The following is an 18,681-nucleotide window of genomic DNA, read 5'->3' on the forward strand; positions in this document are numbered from 1 at the left end:
CTAGAATAACAAAAACGTCTCAAACTTTGATAGATTTAATATTCACCAATAAACCAGACAGGGTAATTAAAACATACAACCTTATAATTGGACTGTCTGATCATAATTTTGTTCTAATAGCCAGGAAATTAAATAAATCAAGATACATAAACAAAGAACAATCAAACAAACAATGCAAAATTCCTCATATTCCTAAAAGAAATCAAGAGCTCCTTAAAAATGATTTAAATGAAATTGATTGGGCCTCCAAAATTGATAGAGAAAGCTGTGTACATACATGTAACAATATTATAACTGCTATAAAGAATAAAATTGATAAATATACACAACTCAAACATAGAAAATCAAATAAAAAGAGGCTCCCGTGGTTTAATGAATCCCTTTGGGACACAATGAAACAGAGAGATAAAGCTCTCAAGGTTTCTCTTAAAACTAAATTAACCACTGATTATTACATTTATAAATCTCTGAGAAATAAAGTTACCATGCTGCTTCGAAAAGCAAAAGCAAAAAAAATTCTAAACTTAATCAAAGAGGCAAAAGGTAATTGTAAAAATCTGTGGAGGAGCATGGATAAAAAAAATATCAGGAGCATTTACAGCTCAAAATTAATGCAATAGTTGAAAATGAGGGCTCTATTCTGGCTAAATATTACAATGATTATTTATTGGATTCTATGTTAGACCTGGTGGAGACTTTCCCTGAAGTGAACTGCTGCCGAGATGATCATGGGGATGGCAATGCGTCTTACTGTAGGTTGCAGAATATAGCTGAAGACAAAATTTAACTGTGTCTAGAAGAGGCCTGGAATTTAACTGTGTCTAGATTAATGCCTAAAAATTTTATGGATGTTTAATTTAAAATTAAATAAAATTATTTTTTCTTTTATAAAATGTAATATTTTTCATTTCAGCGGACATTTCGAGTGGATGAGTATCACTTTAAATGCAGATGTGATGTTGACTTTGTCAAGCCCAGCCATGACCAGCATTTTTAATTAATGTTATTGCTTGATCGATGTTGTGATAATGAAGAGAAAATTATTTGAGTGGGATAAGGCTGTTTATATGCTTCTTATTTACAGATCTCATGACAAGGCAGATTGGGTGGGCATGAGCAAAAAAACAACAACACTGTCTTGTGCATTTTCCTCTGTTGAAATGATTGCAGACCTGTCTGCTGGAAGAAAAATCTGCAGATCTTCTTTTGGAATACCAGAAGTGTCGAAGGTGGTAGTTGCCAGATGTGCTATATAACTGGTTGATTTTGTTTGGGTTGGATCAGGACATTTACGTTAATTTAATAACGTAACACCTTTTATACAGACACTTCATATTTAAATAGTATTAGATGATTTTTTTGGCTGCACTGGCTCCTTGTGAAGCGATGGCCTAAAATGACGCATGAGGCCGTTCCTGAAAATGGGAAGGCTGCACTATAAGCGAGCTGCAGTCGCGCTGATCGGGGAGGACTACCTGTCTTTGCAACTCCTCGTTAGTATAGTGGACAGCAACACATTAATATGACAGGCTTTTATTTTGTTATTACAGGAAACACAAACGTTGTAATGCGCACGTTTTCAAAACTCTGCTGAAACAGACTTTCAAGAAAGGAATTGATAAGGAAGAGGAAGATTCATTACACCCTGTGAAAGCATATATTAATCAGTGTAAGTCACTGACAACATATTTTAAGCATTCTGGTTTACAGCTACACCTGACACGCACCCTCAAACAGGAATGTGAGACTCACTGGAACACTAAGCTTGCAATGGTGGAATCAGTGCTGGGTGCTTTCAATGATGTGCAAAGATTTCTTATGACAAGAGGAGAAATAAAAAAAAATGGTCACATCTCAAAAGATGTTCTTCAAATGCTAGTTAAATTTTTTACCCCATTCAAAATGGCAAGCGATGAACTGAGCGTGTCAAACTATCCTACAATCCATTCTGCTGGCTTTATGGAAATCGTACTCGGTTACCTAATGTAACCTCGGTTCTCTCTAGAAGAGGGAACGAGTATTTCGTAAGTTGCTTACGCTACGGGTAAAGTCATCTTTTCTCTAGATATGAATCCAAAAAATGATCCTTAATTTTTTATTGATTGTCAACGCAGTGCAGCAGCAAGCAGACCTAGACCAGGCTATCTAACGTGCACGCCCTCACGCGTCATAGCCCGCCAAAATGGGAGTGGCTTAGCGTATATAAGGAAGGGCTCGGGGGCTGCTAACCTGGTTTTCGTCGACTGAAGCGAAATGAGCTCGTGGCGCGAGCACGGCGGGTTACGCAATACTCGTTCCCTCTTCTAGAGAGAACTGAGGTTACATTAGGTAACCGAGTACGTTCTCTTACGAGAGGTTCTCTCGTATTGCGTAAGTTGCTTACGCTACGGGAACCCCTTGTCAACGCCGTGCGCGCCTAGCATCCACTACATGAGTCCCAGGGGAAGCCCGGGTAACACAGATAAGTGGGAATCAGGCGGCCAACAGAGTGGGCCAGCACATGTTCATAAGCACACAGTAGGGGGTGCAGAGCGGCTCAGCCGGTCTGTACTGAACTTAACACGACCCTTTATAGTGCAGCTCAACCAGGAGAGCTTAATCGAGTAAGAGTAGCCCGCGCACGATCAACCTGGGCAGAACATACACACGACTTAGACTGATTGAAGTTTAGCCTGCAAAGCGGGGACTTCCAGATTGTAAAACCTAACAAATGTAGAGGGGGAGGCCCAGCCTGCCGCCGTACAAATGTCATGAATAGAAATCCCACTGGCTCAAGCCCACGATGAGACCATGCCTCTGGTGGAATGAGCCCTGATGCCCAAAGGGCACTGCAAGTCTTTAGACGCATAAGCTGCCGCAATAGCGTCCACTATCCATCTGGACAGACTGTGTTTCGAGGCGGCGAGACCCTTGGTGCGCCCTCCAAACGAAACGAAAAGCTGCTCCGAGCGCCTGACAGCGGCGGAGCGCGTGATGTAATTTCTCAGTGCTCTGACAGGGCAGAGGATGTTACTATCGACCTCGCTGCCGGATGCCGGCAAGGCTGAGAGAGAAATGACCTGCGCTCTAAAAGGAGTGCCAATCACTTTGGGGACATAACCATGCCTCGGTTTGAGAATGACTTTAGAGTCATTAGGTCCGAACTCAAGACACGCTGCGTTAACTGATAACGCGTGTAAGTCACCCACGCGTTTGACTGATGACAGGGCTATCAGAAAAACGGTTTTGAGCGTGAGGTATTTCAGATCGACAGTTTTTAGAGGTTCGAAGGGATGAGCTTTCAGGGCCTCCAAGACCAGAGAAAGATCCCAAATAGGAACCGATGGGGGCCGCAGGGGATTCATCCTCCTGGCTCCTCTGAGGAAGCGGATGATGAACTCATTCCTTCCTATTGTGCGGCCGTGCGCCGACTCAGCGAACGCTGCAATGGCCGCAACATACACTTTGAGCGTGGAGGGGGACCTGCCCATGTCCAGCAGCTCTTGAAGGAAGCAAAGCACCCACGAAACCCCACAAGTTTGTGGGTCTAAATTATTGACGGTGCACCATTTATTAAACACAGACCATTTAGACGCGTAGAGCCGCCTCGTAGAGGGAGCTCTAGACTGCGTGATCGTGTTCACGACCCCTTTTGGCAAGTCAACGGGTATCCATTGATTATCCATGCATGCAGAGACCAGCGCTCTGGATGAGGATGCCAGATCGAACCGCGGTCTTGAGAGAGGAGGTCTCTTCTCACCGGGATCGGCCATGGGGCTGAGTCTGCCAGCCGCATTAACTCCGGGAACCACGTTTGGTTCTCCCAGCGCGGGGCTATAAGGAGCACCGAGTGGTGCGTCTCCCTGATTCTCCCGATGACCTGTGGCAACAGTGAGATCGGGGGGAAAGCGTACAGCGGGGTGCTGGGCCAGGCTTGGGCCAGCGCATCCTCGTTCATTGAAAAGAACCTTGGGCAGTGAGCGTTGTCTTTTGACGCAAAGAGGTCGACTTTCGCTTTGCCGAAAAGGCGCCACAGCAATTGGACAGTCTGGGGATGCAAAGACCATTCCCCTGGGGGAACATTGTTCTCCTGACAGTCTGTCTGGACCATCGTTCAGGTGACTGGGCACGTGCGCGGCTCTCAGCGAGCGCAGTGAGTGCTGAGCCCAAACGAGGAGGCGTCCCGCCAGGCCGCAGAGAATTTTGGATCTAACACCGCCCTGACGGTTCACGTAGGACACCACTGACATATTGTCCGTGGGGACTAGTACATGGTGGCCCCGCAGGTATGGGAGGAAGTGCTTCAATGTATTCTCGACCGCCATCATCTCTAGACAGTTTATGTGAAGGCGTTTCTCCTGGTCTGACCAGAGGCCATAGACCGGTCTGCCCTCGAAAAGAGCCCGCCAACCTAGGTTGGAGGCGTCTGTCGAGATCATTTTCCGGTGCGAGATGATTCTCATTGTCACTCCCAACTGGTACCATTCGGCCGCCAACCAGGGCTGCAGGGCTGAAACACAGCCCTGATTCACACTGATTCGCAAGCCGCCAACAGTCCAGGCTCGGTGAGGCTCTCGCACTTTCAGCCAGCGTTGTAGCAGGCGCATGCGCAGTAAGCCCAGCTGGAGCACTGCTGCAGCTGAGGCCATGTGGCCCAGCATTTTCTGAAACGTTTTCAGAGGAACCAGACTGCCCTTCTGGAAAGATGCGGCGAGATGTTGAATACGGCGCGCGCGCTGTGTCGACAATCTGGCTGTCATAGCCACCGAGTCCAGCTCTATTCCCAGAAAAGAGATTGACTGGCGGGGCAGTAATGAGCTCTTGGTCCAGTTGACCGAGAGACCCAGGCTTTCCAGATGGCTGATTAGCGCTGTTCTTTGAGATATGAGCTCTATCTCTGACTGCCCCAGTATCAGCCAGTCGTCCAAATAGTTCAAAATTCGCATACCCTGTCTTCTCATGGGAGCAAGGGCCATGCACATGCACTCCGTGAATGTACAGGGTGCTAACGACAGGCCGAACGGAAGGACGGTGTATTGATATACCCGGCCGTCGAAGGCGAATCTCAAGAATGGCCTGTGACGGGGTATAATCTGAATCTGAAAGTATGCATCTTTCAGATCGAGAGAAATAAACCAGTACCTCGGGCGAATTTGCGCGAGGATTTGTCTGGTTGTGAGCATTTTGAACGGTCGTCTCATGAGAGCTTTGTTCAAATATCTCAGATCTAAGATAGGTCTGAGAGCTCCGTCCTTCTTGGGCACGAGAAAATAACGGCTGTAAAAGCCTGTCTCGCTCAGAGAAGGATGCACCTGTTCTATCGCCCCCTTACACAGCAGCTTTGCTATTTCTGCATAAAGAAGGTGAACTACTTCCGTTTTCACTCTCGTCTCGGTCCGTGCTCGAAAGCGCGGGGGACGGCGAGCGAACTGCAGCGAATAGCCCTGCTTTACAGTATTCAGCACCCATTCTGACACGCCCGGGATCGCTTCCCATGCTTTCGCATGCATAGCTAGGGGTAGAATGGCCTCTGGGTTCCGGTCACCGCACTGCGCGGGACAGGGAACCTGTATCAGAGGTATTGGCATGGCGCGCGCGCTGTCGATGTTAAATAGGGTGATCTCTGTTCTATTCTGCTGTAATCTGCCTGTAAATCGAGGCAACTATATTATTTTTTATGCTTTGGTTTTAAATGTTAGCCTACTAGTTTGGCTTCTGATGCCTACATTGTTATTTTCTTATGTTTTGGCCAACTTCTCTGCGATTAAATATGTATATAGTACGAACATATACTGTAGGTCTGTGATGTTTAAAAAAACGACTTTTGTAAGATGCATGCCTGTTTTGCATGCATGTGGGTATAGGCTATTTATTTGCCTTATATGATCACAAAGGTTTTGTGTAGACGGAAATTTGGCTTCAGAATATTTTGTAATCAAATGCTTCAAGTAATATTATTTATCCCTGTTCATTCTAAAATGAAATAATAAACCAATGATGTGTAGGGTGCCTGCATTTTCACTTTCTGCGACCTCTGATGAATAATTAGAGAGCTGCAGCAAATGATAATGATGATGATAATAATAATAAATATATAATATGCGATTGTAAAATCAAAGTGATTGCACTGGTCTAGCAGTCAAACATCACTAATGTAATTATATAAATTAGTCTCAGGCCCTGTCCACACGAACACGGCAAAAAAAGAAAAAGAAAAAAAAAGCACTGGTTGATTGGTGAATATCGCTGAAGAAAAGCTAAATATGATTAAATAATATTTAATTATTTAAATTGTTAACTGGAATATTTTGAAAAATAAACTTTATCATCTTATGGTCAGGTAAATAACATTATGCCAAATGTAATAGGAACGCAATGAGGTCACAGTGATGAGTGATTGACATTTCAGCACTTCAGCGCGTACTCCGTGTTAAAGGGATAGTTCACCCAAAAATTCTGTCATCATTTACTCAGCCTCAAGTTGTTCTAAACCTGTATGAGTGTCTTTCTTCTGCTATCTTCTTTTGTGTTCAGCAGAAGAAAGAAATTCATAACATACAGGTTTGGAACAACTTGAGGGTGAGTAAATGATGACAACATTTTTGGGTGAACTATCCCTGCATTAATAGTGCATTTTGAGAAATGCGTGGCCTAATTTTATCGGGTCTGTCTCTGGTCGGGTTTTTCTTTTTGAAAAATGTAATTTATGCATGTCTGGTTCGGGTAAAAAGCGATTGGGGTTGGGTACAAATTTTAGGACCCGAGAAGACCTCTACAGTGCGGCGCGCAGGCGATTATTAGCAATCGCGTCACTCATTACTACTGATGCATAGGTTCTCTTGAGCAATGGGGTGTGAGAGCATTACAAGGAGCACAACGAGAGGCCGCTCTCTCTATATCACCACACATCATGGACCAGTACATTGTTCCTGTGTTTTGTGGCCGCAAGACCTGGATGGCCTCAGTATAGCTGAGTCACATAGTAACTTTGACGAAAATGTTGAGGGTTTCTACACAGTCTGAAAAAGTATAAAAATTTTATTGAGTAATTGTTTAGTCATCCTTTAATGATTATCGAACACAATTGAATAAATTCAAGGCACACATTTTTATAATGCAAAAATCTTTATCTTTTACCATAAGCGAGTCTCCTTTGAACTTGCCCAGGAAAAAAACATGGGTCCAGCCAAGTCCATTGAATTCCGGGCATTAACTTGGATAGAGTTAATTTCCAGGCCTCACTGCACAAGGCAAAAGAGATAGGATTTTTTTGTCACGTCCACCTTCCTAGACAGTCTAAACGCGAACTGCTATCTTTGCTCTGCCATTTAAACTTCACAATGCTTTTAATCCTGCAATGACACTATTGACACAACTTTTATATTGGCCTTTTGGTCTCCTCAGATGCTCAGAGCTCGCCATCATGTCCAGCTTCAACCCCAAAAAATCCATCTTACAATTACAGATCGGCATCCCAGTAGATAACTTTTCCAGCAATTTGTTCCGCATAGGAGCAGCAACCATATCTGCCCATAAAAGGCTTCTCCCACAGTCAGGTTCAAACACTTGGTCACTGGTCATCAGAGCAGTGTTATCTCCTCTCCCGCAGGAGCTCCATCTCTGGCTAACCTTGCCTTCACGGCCACGGCAGTGTTATCTCTTGCTGTGTTCAGTTCAGTTCCTCTGGCTAACCTTCACCACTGCCGCAGCAGTGATGTACCCTCTGCTCCTGCAGGAGCTTAGTTCTTCACTGCCACAGCAGTATTACTTCCTCGCTCCCGCAGGAGCTCAGTTTCATAAATCTGGCCAAAATTTCTCCACTGCCGCAGCAGTGAGGTCCTCGTCCAATGATGCATGAACCCTCACGGTTCACTGACTAACCTCTCTGAATAGCGCGCACTCTAAGACCTGCGCTCTGCAATATTTTGGGGGTTTTCAGGAATATTCCTGGTTGCTGTCTCGCACTGGTATACAAATTTTTGGGGGAGTACTCAAATTTTTGGGGTTCATGCCAAAATACAGCATACTACTTTAATGTATTTGATTATTTGTAAGTGTGAACTCATGACATTATGTTTTATTAACAAAGTTCGGGATGAACACATTCAAATTATCTATCGGTAACACTTTACAATAATTCATGCTTAACTAATGCACAGATAATCATGTGTTAATGTATGACTCATGAAGAACTAAACCATTAATTAATGATTACTGCATCAGCAACAAATAAAGAGTCTATATGGTTAATAGATTAAGTAATGTATGAATTGTTATTAATTAAATGTGTCATAATGCATTCATTTCTTAATAACATATTGTATTAACTAATAGTGTAAATGAATGCGTTAATTACCACAGTTTATCAAAGCTATGTACTTTAACTTCCAGTTGTCTGCTTTAATTAATCATTAACTAATGATTAGCCAATGTATCATTATGTTATGACTTTACTTGTTGAGGCACATGACTTTTAACTAATTGTTAAGTAATCTGCCATTTATGGGTTTTGACAGTTGCACATGCAGTGAATGTAATTTCAAAGAATGTGTTTGAAGGATGGGTGAGTTGGGCTGCACACGAATATCAGCACACCAGAATCTGAACTCCTGACCGCTGTTACACTGTGTTTAAACTGGACGAGACCAGCTGTCTACACTGGACATGACAGACCATTGCAAGTCCATTTGTCCTTTGTTACAGAAGTAGCACAAGAGCTCGGAGTACGTCAGAAATAGAATGTGGCATCAGTTTACTGTCGGGGTTTTGTCTTGTAGCGTTGTGCTGAATCCAGTGTAGTATCACTGACTATAATGGGTTCTATTGTCTTTTTCCAGTCTAGACACAGTGTTATGAAATGGCAGTGCTCGGCCGCATGTTCTCAGTGTACCACGACCTCAAGCTTAACCTGACATATTCCTGTGCAGGAACAACGTACTGGATGCGGCAATTCATCGGACTCAGTGAAATCTTGGTTGTAGATGGTTGGAAATTGAAATCCATGGCTTAGTGTGGATGTCAAAACCAAAATGACATATTACTTAACAGTTAGTTAATAGTTATGTGCCTCAACAAGTAATGTCATTAATAACATCATGAACATTATGATACATTTGCAAATCATTAGCTAATGATTAATTAAAGCAGACAATTCGAAGTTGAAGTACATGGCTTCAACCCATTGTGGTAATTAACGCATTCATTTAAACTATTAGTTAATAAAATATGTTATTAAGGAATTAATACATTATGACACTTTTAATTAATAACAATTCATATACTACTTAGTTTATTATTATATAGAATCTTTATTAGTTGCTGATCCAGTAATCATTAATTAATAGTTTAGTTGTTCATGAGTCATACATTCGCACATGATTATCTGTGCATTAGTTAAGCATGAATTAATGCATATTAGTACACCCATATTGTAAAGTGTTACCGATCTATCCAATCAGCAAGAGATGAGGCCTATATTTATACATAGCCCATTCACCTTTGTTCCTCGACAGTTTTCAGCATCCCTCAGCCCGTTTCCTTACACTCGCCTGATTACTATCCTAACCAGAGATACGGGGAGTACTCTGGGTTCAGGCCAAAATACAGAGCTCAGAGCCCTCTCCTCAGAATGCATGCCAAATAAGCATATTACTTTATTCTCATTATTTGTAGGTGTAAACTTGTGAATTGTGGCATATAAATTGCCTAGAGATGATAGCTGTTTTTCTAAGGTGTCATCATTATCTCAGTCTCCTCCAGTGTATGAAGCCAGGACCCTCCTCTTTACACTTGATTACAATCATCAGCCTGTGCATGTCAACCACAAAGGCGATGTTTTATAAGTCAAACTTTTGAAAACACTTTTTTTTTTTTTTTCTGTGGTTGACTGACAAATTCTGAGAACTTAAGTTCAAATTTAACAACTGAATTATGCAACAGCTGAGGTAGGGGTAATTTGATGGAATTGGTCACTGCATAAAGGAAAACCACATGTACAACCATTGCAATTGTTAACACGTTTAAAACTACTTGACTTGCAGACAAAAGAGAGTCTACAATAAGAAATCCAAACATTATACCATGTCCAAATATATAAGGTTGTCAAGGACGACAGCTCCATGTCTCAGCTGCAGTGTAACATTCTGGTCAAAAAAAGACCAAGCATTCAATCTACGTCGGAGCATCAGAGCGTCCGTCCACAAATCTTTCTACGCCGTCGTTGGCAGGGCGGCGACAGTAAATGTTGCCGCTCTCGCCGGCGGCGGTGTGAATGCACAGTTAGTTAAATATATCATGAAATGTCTGATATTCAGATTCTCAAATATGTCCAAGTAAATGTATTTTGTCTTTTAAACACCATTATAATGATATGTAGTTGATCTATAACGGGCGATAAGAGCCCCAACCACACACACTCCTCTGACTATGTTGAAGAATTTCCCTTGTCTCATGAGAAAGTCTGAATACTGTAATGCCAAGCAGAAAATGGGTCACAAGGATAAGAGAATGGAAAAGTACCCAAAAAGTCTGTAAATGCAGGTGCTGGGATGCGCTGGCAGAAAAACATATTTTTTGAGATGTTCCACCAATAGAAGAAGGTCTAGGGAGAAATGTCTCTAATGGTGGCAAGGCCACAAGGAGTGACAAAGAATAAGGGATACTGTAGATATGAGGGTGCCCATTGGGCACCTAGCGATAAGAAATGAACACTGACCATTGTAACCTCAGATGACCAGCTGGCTTCTCACTTTGTTGTTTGTAAATAAAGTTAATTCTTCTGACCTGGAACCTCGACTCTGAGAAACTTCTTTGTGACCTGAACCAAGGACTTCGAATTTGCTATAACTTAATAACTACTTTGAGACCTGAACCAAAAAGAACTTTGAATTTGCCACAACAACTACCAAATAATTTCACAAAAAATTATAAAAATGTAAAGATTTTTTTAATTGAAAAACTTGCAATGAAAAACACCTGCGATAGTTTCACTTTGTAATGTCATTGAATTAAGTCCTTGGTCATATAACAGTAAGAGAGAATAATAGATTCTCAGAACTTTTTCAATTTAAATAAACAAAAACATTTAAATATTTCAGTGATGCTGCTTTGTATGAACAATATATAAAAGAGTCAATATATAACAGCTTTTGACAGTGCCTCACATGCTCAGCTTCTTGTTCGTCTTCTCACCACAAAACGTAGAGCAACGGAGTGGCGCGTTCACAATAGCACCTTGTGATTCGGTCCACTGAAGAGTTACTTTTCTATGGCAAGAAACTATGTTGGGCTTGTTCCAACGGTGATAGAAGAAGATTTAATGTAATTGCCATTTGATGCCACTTTATAAAGGCAGAGCGCTAACCACTATTCACGCACTTGAACGTCGTTGCAACGGCTGGAGTTTTCTTTCTGCTGATCTCCCGCGCAGTATCCTTGCGCCTCCCCTGGGGGCACGCCACACTTTTGAGAACCACTGTATACAGGACATTGTGATATTTGTCGGAAAACAAACTAATCGACAAACAAAGCCACATTTCAGACTTCCTGCCCCACTGTCTTGACACCTCTCTCAAAATCCACCTGCACCTCTGCCTGGACCCCTACCTGTAACATCACTGTCACTGCTCTCATCTCATGAAAAGCAATGAAATTTTATGCAGCTGATAGTCTAGTTTTTTTCATAGTAACAGTGACAATGCTAATCTAATGATTCAGCAAAGTAAACTACAATTACCTATGAAATGAATGCTTCTACAATGTTCAGAATAATGCCAAAAGACCCATTCTGTACTGTCAGGATACATGAGTAAAAAAAAAAAAAGCATTTTCCATTATTATAAAACAGTGCATTGATTTATCGAAATGAGAGTTGTGATGGAATCACATTAATACTGAAGTGTGACAACATGTTTATGATGTGCCATCTATTTTTACTAACAGTTACTGTTATCTTCCACCAAATTTAACTAGCTATTATACAGCTGGCTAGCTAGCTAACGCCAACATTCCTGCACTGGATGGTCAAATGTGGGGCCTGTCCAAATACCCACTCATGGGGTCTTGAACACTTGAGAGCATGTGCATGCGACAGGAAGTGTGCAAAAAACTCTCCCAGGTCTGAAAAATTGCAAAGCGCGTTACACTTAATGCACACTAAATACACACTATTTCTAATACAGCTTCGGGGCAGCCTTTGAGGCTAAAGCCAGGGAACTACACTAACCTTTTCCACTGGTGGCACTTGCGCTACTAACTTTTTCAGTTACTGGCGCAAAACATGATTTGGTCGCACAAATTATTTATAGTAAGCCGCTCTGGATAATAATGAACAATAATGAAACTGTATTGCATACAGATGTGCTTTTTATTTTACTTGACATCTTTTAAACCACATGCCGCCTTGTTTTTGTTTTCTTTAACATTGGTTGGGATAGATTTATACTGCAATAGAAAATACAGTACACAATAAAGTGCAAAATGGATTTCAACATGCTATGGTTGGCACAGATGGGCAGACTCCTGAACTCTTAAGTAGTGATGCACCGATGTGAACATTTTTCACAAGCTTGTTGAAACATTATTTTTTTCTTCTTCTTTTACTTTTTATCGGCATGAGGTTTATCTTCTTTTTCGGCCTGAGGATCTGCTGCTTCGCTGGGCTTTGTCCCTCCTGAAAAGAATGAGAAAGGCAAAGACTCAGCGAACAAGCCTACTCGTCACAAACGATAAAACCAACCCATGAGAAGATGGACTTACCGAAGCAGACTCCCTCAACTTTGAACCTTCTTTCGTCCGTGGAAGGGTGGCGGAGGGTGATGGGCTGACTGAGGTTGATGGGCTGGCTGCCCGCTTGCAGGGCCTTTTGCCCCTCTTCGGCCTGGAGGTAGCGGGGCGCTTCCGGGTCTCCACTTTTTTTACTGCCATGGTTTCCTCACCCTCCACAGCGGACTCAAACAGGTGCCGCTGTTCTGCCACCTGCTTTGCATTTAAGTTCAGCACATAAAATCCATCAACTGTGGAGGTATTGTAGCACATGAATTGTGCCACTTTATTCCAGTCTCCGAGGCTGTGGGTGTTTTTCGCCTGTACGGAGAGAGGAAAGCATAGGTGATGAGTTAGAAACAAACACATCAGAAACTCACACAGCAGAAACAAGCACAGAAATACTTACATGGGTGGCAATGGAGGTCCTGACATCAGTGAACGTGGGCGTCCCAGGCAAGCCCATGCCAGCCCAGGCTTCCTGGAAATACTGGTTCAAATTTTTACAGGAGCTGGGCTTGGATGTAAAAAATAAGTAGTGGGCATCCTTCCCACCCACCAAGGTGGACCTTATGGATAAAAATTCCTGTAGCCACCCATACTCCTCAGCATCCAAAGCCAGCTGGGCTTCCCAGAAGGCCTGGTTGGTCTTGTGAGTTGATATCTGCAGAAACAGTGACTAGCAGTATAAGCATTTGGGGAGAGTTTTACGAGAGAATTGTGCCGAGAGAGAGAGAAATAAAACCACTCACGTTGATAACATAGATGCCCTCTCTGGCGGTCTGCTGGCCTTCCTCCACCTCCTTAATGGTCATGTTCTGGAACACCCCACCGCGATGGCCATAGATGCAGGCCAGGTATGCGGTGAGGTGTCCGTAAAATGACCACAGGTCCTTCTTGTCCCCCGACTTCCTGAGGCAAGCTGCACAAAGAAAAGGAGAAGCATTAAGGGGCTCTTTGGGACGCCACAGTTTGAGAGTTGAGGTGAAGCAAAAACTTACCCAGAATCTCTGGAATCTTCCGCTTGGCGGAGGAGCGGCACTCTTTTAACACGGCCTTAGGGATGAGGCAGCCTTCCTTGGTCTGAATTAAGGCCACCTCGTGCACCACTACCTTCCTCCGAAGCGATTTTTCCATCGCTGTGACCTCCACTTCCTTCTCGGGGGAGCGAAGAGACGTTCGAAGTTTTCTCGTGACCCGGGCAACCTGGGTGGAGGCGGTGGACCGTGATCTCCTCCTCAATATGCGGTAGCGGCGGGTCACATCTCTGAGGGCGCTGCTCAGTGTGTCCACCTGCCTGTTGAGTTCCGCCACCTGATCCTGGAGCTTTTTGCAAGCCTGCTGGCAGCAGGGTTTGTCACAGGTCCCCTCCTCTGGAGGGGGTGGGGCATCCTCCAGATCCAGGTTAGAGGCCATAGGCACGGCCGGGTTGCTCGCCCGCAACTCTTTGAGGTCATGAATAATCTTCTTTCTCTTCAGCACCTGCATGGTCTCTTGCTGGGCAACCCTTGTTAACTCGGTATGGTCCTTTAGGTGGCGATCCATGCGGGAGGTGGACTTGCCGCAGGAGGGCATGGGGCAGATGCCCTTGCGGACATCGACCCTCCCCGAGGAAATGGCAAGCAGCAGCTTGCGCTCCTGGCTGTTGATGACCTTATGGGTCACCCTCAGATGCTGGCTGAGCTGGTGGTATCCATGAAGGCACAGCGGGCAGTCTACAAGACACATGTCAACAGAATAGAGGAACGTGGCAAGAACCAAATGCAAATGACAAAGACTGTGCATAGGGGGTCATTTTTGCCCTTTACAGGTTCAATTTTCAGTCTATTTGATCAAACTTCAAGTATAATAGATCAAAAAGTGGACCACTTTTTCATCCCAGATGTTATTTATTCAGTGGCCGCCAAATAGTAGCTTTGTGGACACTGCATTTATAGATGCTATTTCCTATTTAATACCAATTCTTATTGATTAAACCACCTCTACTGTACTAAGCACTAGGGGTGGGAATATTTTGGTACCCCACGATTCGATTGAGAATCGATTATCGATTTTGAGTAAAATTCCGATTCGATATGCATAGATTTGATTGTAGTTTACTATTTTGTGTTACTTTTCTTATTTGACTGCAGTAGACAGTTTAATAGGTCTAGAAGGAAAAAATTTTGTTTAGTTTAGTCAACCCAATATTATAAAACAAATGCCCTACTGACTACAATCATTATTATTTTTTATTAACATTAATGAAACGTATGGCAACAGTTATGAGGCTGCAAACTGTCCCTTTAAGAATGAATGCATGAATATAGTTACACATCCGATTTTCTCCCATTTATTTTCGTTCGCGTAGGACATAACCATAGGAAGTCACCAAAGGACATAACAGACTCTGTTTACATTGAGTACGCCACAGTCCAGACGATGTGCATTTTGACATAATTGTGAGTGTAGCTGTGAAAGAGAACTGTATTCGTGATCACATGCATGTGAGAGGCGGCATCTGTGCGTGCATTTCGGCTGTGTGTCCGTCAGCGTGAGCATTGAGTCCTTTCGCAGCTTATTGTGATTAACGTCAATAACTTTGTTATGTAGTACTGCGAAGTTAAAGAAGTGTAACACTTTAGAGCAGGGCTATTCAACTAGCTACAGTTGAGGGCTGATTATCAAATCAAAAAGTTGAGGTGGGTTTGATTTGGGGGTTTAGTTTATTTATTTAGCAGACATAGTCATTCGGTATAACCAGCCTTGGTCACTCGGTAAAACCGCTATATAGTAAATATTTTAATAGAATAATATTGTTTTTAATAACTAAAGGAACTACAATAATACAAATATAAAGCAGATTAGGCTTTTTTTCTACATTTCCCCTTTTCTCATTTTCCCTGTGCAATGTTTGAGGGTTGAAATGTAGGAGGGTTTAGAGTAGTCTAATAAAATTATTACATTTATGAGATCAGTGATAATGTTATTTTATATTTCTTCCATGGTTCACACTGTATACTATCTCAACATCAATGTCAAATCATGTTTTTAATGAATAATTATCTGCAAATTAATAATTTTAGATATATTCATGGTTAAACCGAATGACGTTTTTGGTGACAAATTTTGTCCATCTTGTAAAAAAAAATTTCTTAATAAGCTTGTGATTTAGAAATATGACCTAGCCTATTTATTATTATTAACAACCTATTTATACTTCAATGAATATAACTATCTTCAACGTGCATCACACAAAAAAGGTGAAAAATATAAGCTCTATGGTTTAACGATTAAAAGAAGAGAAATTAAAGACTATGTAACCTTTAGCCAGTGTCTAAAATTAACAATCACCAAGTGCCAAATTTGAGCAAACATCGGTGTTGGCGAATATATGAAACGGAGTCAATTGCCAGTTGGCGGGTAACATTTTTTATAAATTCTAACAATGTTGTGAGAACATGAACGTGAACAAACACAAACGACATTCAGGACAGTTGACAGGTCAGCGCTGCATTTTTAAAGTTTATGCATTGGCAATTTAAATATTCAAGCCCAAGATGATGCAAAGGGAACTCAAACCCCAGCGCTGTGTGGGAAGTTTTATGCACACACATCCGAAGAAAAGCCGCATGTCAGACAGCGGGCGAATGCAGAATTGAGCTCTTTTACATCTTCTTGCGCTTGAGCATACAAATTCACAAAAAAAAAAATGCTTGTCTCTGCGAATATCCTAGTAAACATAGTCGGCTATGTCTTAAGTGAACATAAACAGTAGAGAAAGATGTGTACCAGTATCAGTGTATTGGATCCATGGATTAGGTCTTAAAGTGACAGCAGATTAATATTTCTGCTGCTGTCTGTTTTTAATGTTAATCAAAGGACAAAAAAATAAAAAATCATTCGCTGCTCTTAACTGAATAACTTTTGACACTTTAGTAAGGAATAATGTATGTTTAATTTATACAGTGAAGACTATCCAGTGTTATTTTACATTTGATTACTTGTAAATGTCTCTACCTGAAAACCTTATATTAGTTTGGCTAGTAGTAGTTTAGCTGTGGTATCGAAACTGAAAAATAATTTACACTGGTATCTAAAATTCTGGTGTCATAACTGCCTGTTTTTGCAGAAACAGTTTCACGGACAGTAAAAAAAATATTCATGGCCAGTACATTTACTTAAATTACCAGCCATTTGCAGGTGTGGAAAAAAGTTAGTTTTTTTAGTTTCTAGCGATTAAAAAACAACAACACTGCATGCATTTTGCGGAAGAACATTGTTGTGGTTGTGCCTCGGCTCTACGTGACAGTGAGGATGAATATGGTTATCCTACTGCTCATAAATTATTAAGAGATATAACCAGTTTAGATGGAAAGGACCTCAATCTGAATAGCTGAAGATGCTACTGTAGCTTTACACATTAATAGAATCTGTTCTTCCTTGAAAATAAATTCTGGCACATGCAGCGCTAGATCAACCATAATGAAATGACCCTTCACAATAGACAATGCTTTACAATTAACTCTGTTAGAGAGCTACATATGACAATTTATCCTCTGTTCTGTGTTTTGATTCCCGGAGGTTGGAGAATTAGCTGCTTCAAGTCAACCTTTCTCACTCGTTGTGACAAATAACTTAAACTACTCCCACACAATAGGCTACATGTGTCAAAGAGTCTGGAGCAAATTTTCTCTATTTACGGATATGAGACACACATGGGTGAGTGACACATAGCCTAGTTTCCCATGAAAACCATCCTGACAGGTCTAAAATATAAACTTATTATAGACTTCCCAAAGTGAATCAGGGAAAATGTGTAAAAACTAGGGCTATCAAAGTTTTGATTTACATTTCAGTTTTGATTTATATGCTGTTTAATGTTGATGATCATGTTATTTTACATCTGCTTGCATATGATATCGTTTGTTTCAGCTTATTTTTTGCCTGTGTTTTGATCTGGAGATACTCTTTCAGAAGATGTGTAATCAATTTTGATAATGAAACCAACCTGTTTGTGTGTCAGAGTTGTCTTGTTTCACTCTGAATGTTTCTTCAATCTTCATGCCTTCACTCTCTTTAATAAACACCATATTTGTTTGTTCCTCTGTATCTTCTTGTCTCACTCTGAATGCTTCTTCAAAGTTCATGTCTTCACGCTCCTCTTTAATAAACACCATATTTGTTTGTTCCTCAGTATCTTCAATCTTCATGTCTTCACTCTCTTTAATAAACACCATATTTGTTTGTTCCTCTGTATCTTCAATCTTCATGTCTTCACTCTCTTTAATAAACACCATATTTGTTTGTTCCTCAGTATCTTCAATCTTCATGTCTCCACTCTCTTTAATAAACACCATCTTTGTTTGCTCCTCTGTATCTTCAATCTTCATGTCTTCACTCTCCTGTTTAATAAACACCATATTTGTTTGTTCCTCAGTATCTTCAATCTTCATGTCTTCACTCTCTTTAATAAACACCATCTTTGTTTGCTCCTCTGTATCTTCTTGTTTCACTCTGAATGCTTCTTCAAAATTCACGTCTTCACTCTCTTCTTTAATAAACACCATTATTGTTTGTTCCTCAATATCCTTTTGTTTTACTCTGAATGCTTCTTCAATATTCGTTTCTTCACTCTCTTCTTTAATAAACGACATCTTAATAATAGTATGTCACGTAGATCTCAGCTGCTTCACCAGGAGTTTTTCTAAATGGTTAAACAGTTTGACATAGATGAGAATATTTAACAGAAAGAAAAATAAATCCAATCTAAATCTCTGTGTGCCTCTCAATCAGCTCCCTAGTTCACCACGTGTAAAAACTTAAAATACAAACCTTTCTTCAGCAGTATCACAACAGACGCAGGAGCGTGGCGCAGCCTTATGACGTCACATCAAAATAAACGTCCAGTTCACACGGTTCTGTCTAAAACCACAAACGTGCAATAATAAAATACACCTC

The 18,681-nt window shown here is 41.6% G+C and overlaps 1 protein-coding gene across 2 annotated transcripts; it reads right to left on the reverse strand.

The window, feature by feature from the left end:
* Positions 1-12,324: 12,324 nt before the first annotated feature.
* LOC309497629 (uncharacterized protein) lies at positions 12,325-18,630 on the reverse strand. Of its 2 annotated transcripts, none has more exons than XM_082167910.1 (7): positions 18,556-18,630; positions 17,732-18,427; positions 13,743-14,456; positions 13,494-13,663; positions 13,151-13,405; positions 12,736-13,062; positions 12,325-12,649 (listed from the first exon to the last, which is right to left on the reverse strand). In XM_082167910.1, exons 2-7 carry the CDS (start codon positions 18,375-18,377, stop codon positions 12,557-12,559), a joined length of 2,205 nt encoding a protein of 734 aa, XP_082024036.1. In that variant the 5' UTR covers positions 18,378-18,427; positions 18,556-18,630; the 3' UTR covers positions 12,325-12,556. The 2 variants fall into 2 exon arrangements, with proteins under 2 accessions (XP_082024036.1, XP_082024035.1); XM_082167909.1 differs by having other exon boundaries at positions 17,732-18,410; positions 18,543-18,628.
* Positions 18,631-18,681: the final 51 nt, after the last annotated feature.

This window comes from Leuciscus leuciscus, assembly GCF_965113295.1.
Source record: "Leuciscus leuciscus genome assembly, chromosome: 4".
NCBI classification, from domain to species: Eukaryota; Metazoa; Chordata; class Actinopteri; order Cypriniformes; family Leuciscidae; genus Leuciscus; species Leuciscus leuciscus.

What these genes read in the sequence shown, in the direction of transcription:
- LOC309497629 (XM_082167910.1), bottom strand. Translation starts at nt 18,377, where the DNA reads ATGTCGTTTATTAAAGAAGAGAGTGAAGAAACGAATATTGAAGAAGCA. An exon ending in AGGGCATCTATGTTATCAAC is followed by an intron (nt 13,406 to 13,493) that starts GTGAGTGGTTTT and finishes CTGTTTCTGCAG; the next exon opens with ATATCAACTCACAAGACCAA. An exon ending in GGACCTCCATTGCCACCCAT is followed by an intron (nt 13,063 to 13,150) that starts GTAAGTATTTCT and finishes CTCTCCGTACAG; the next exon opens with GCGAAAAACACCCACAGCCT.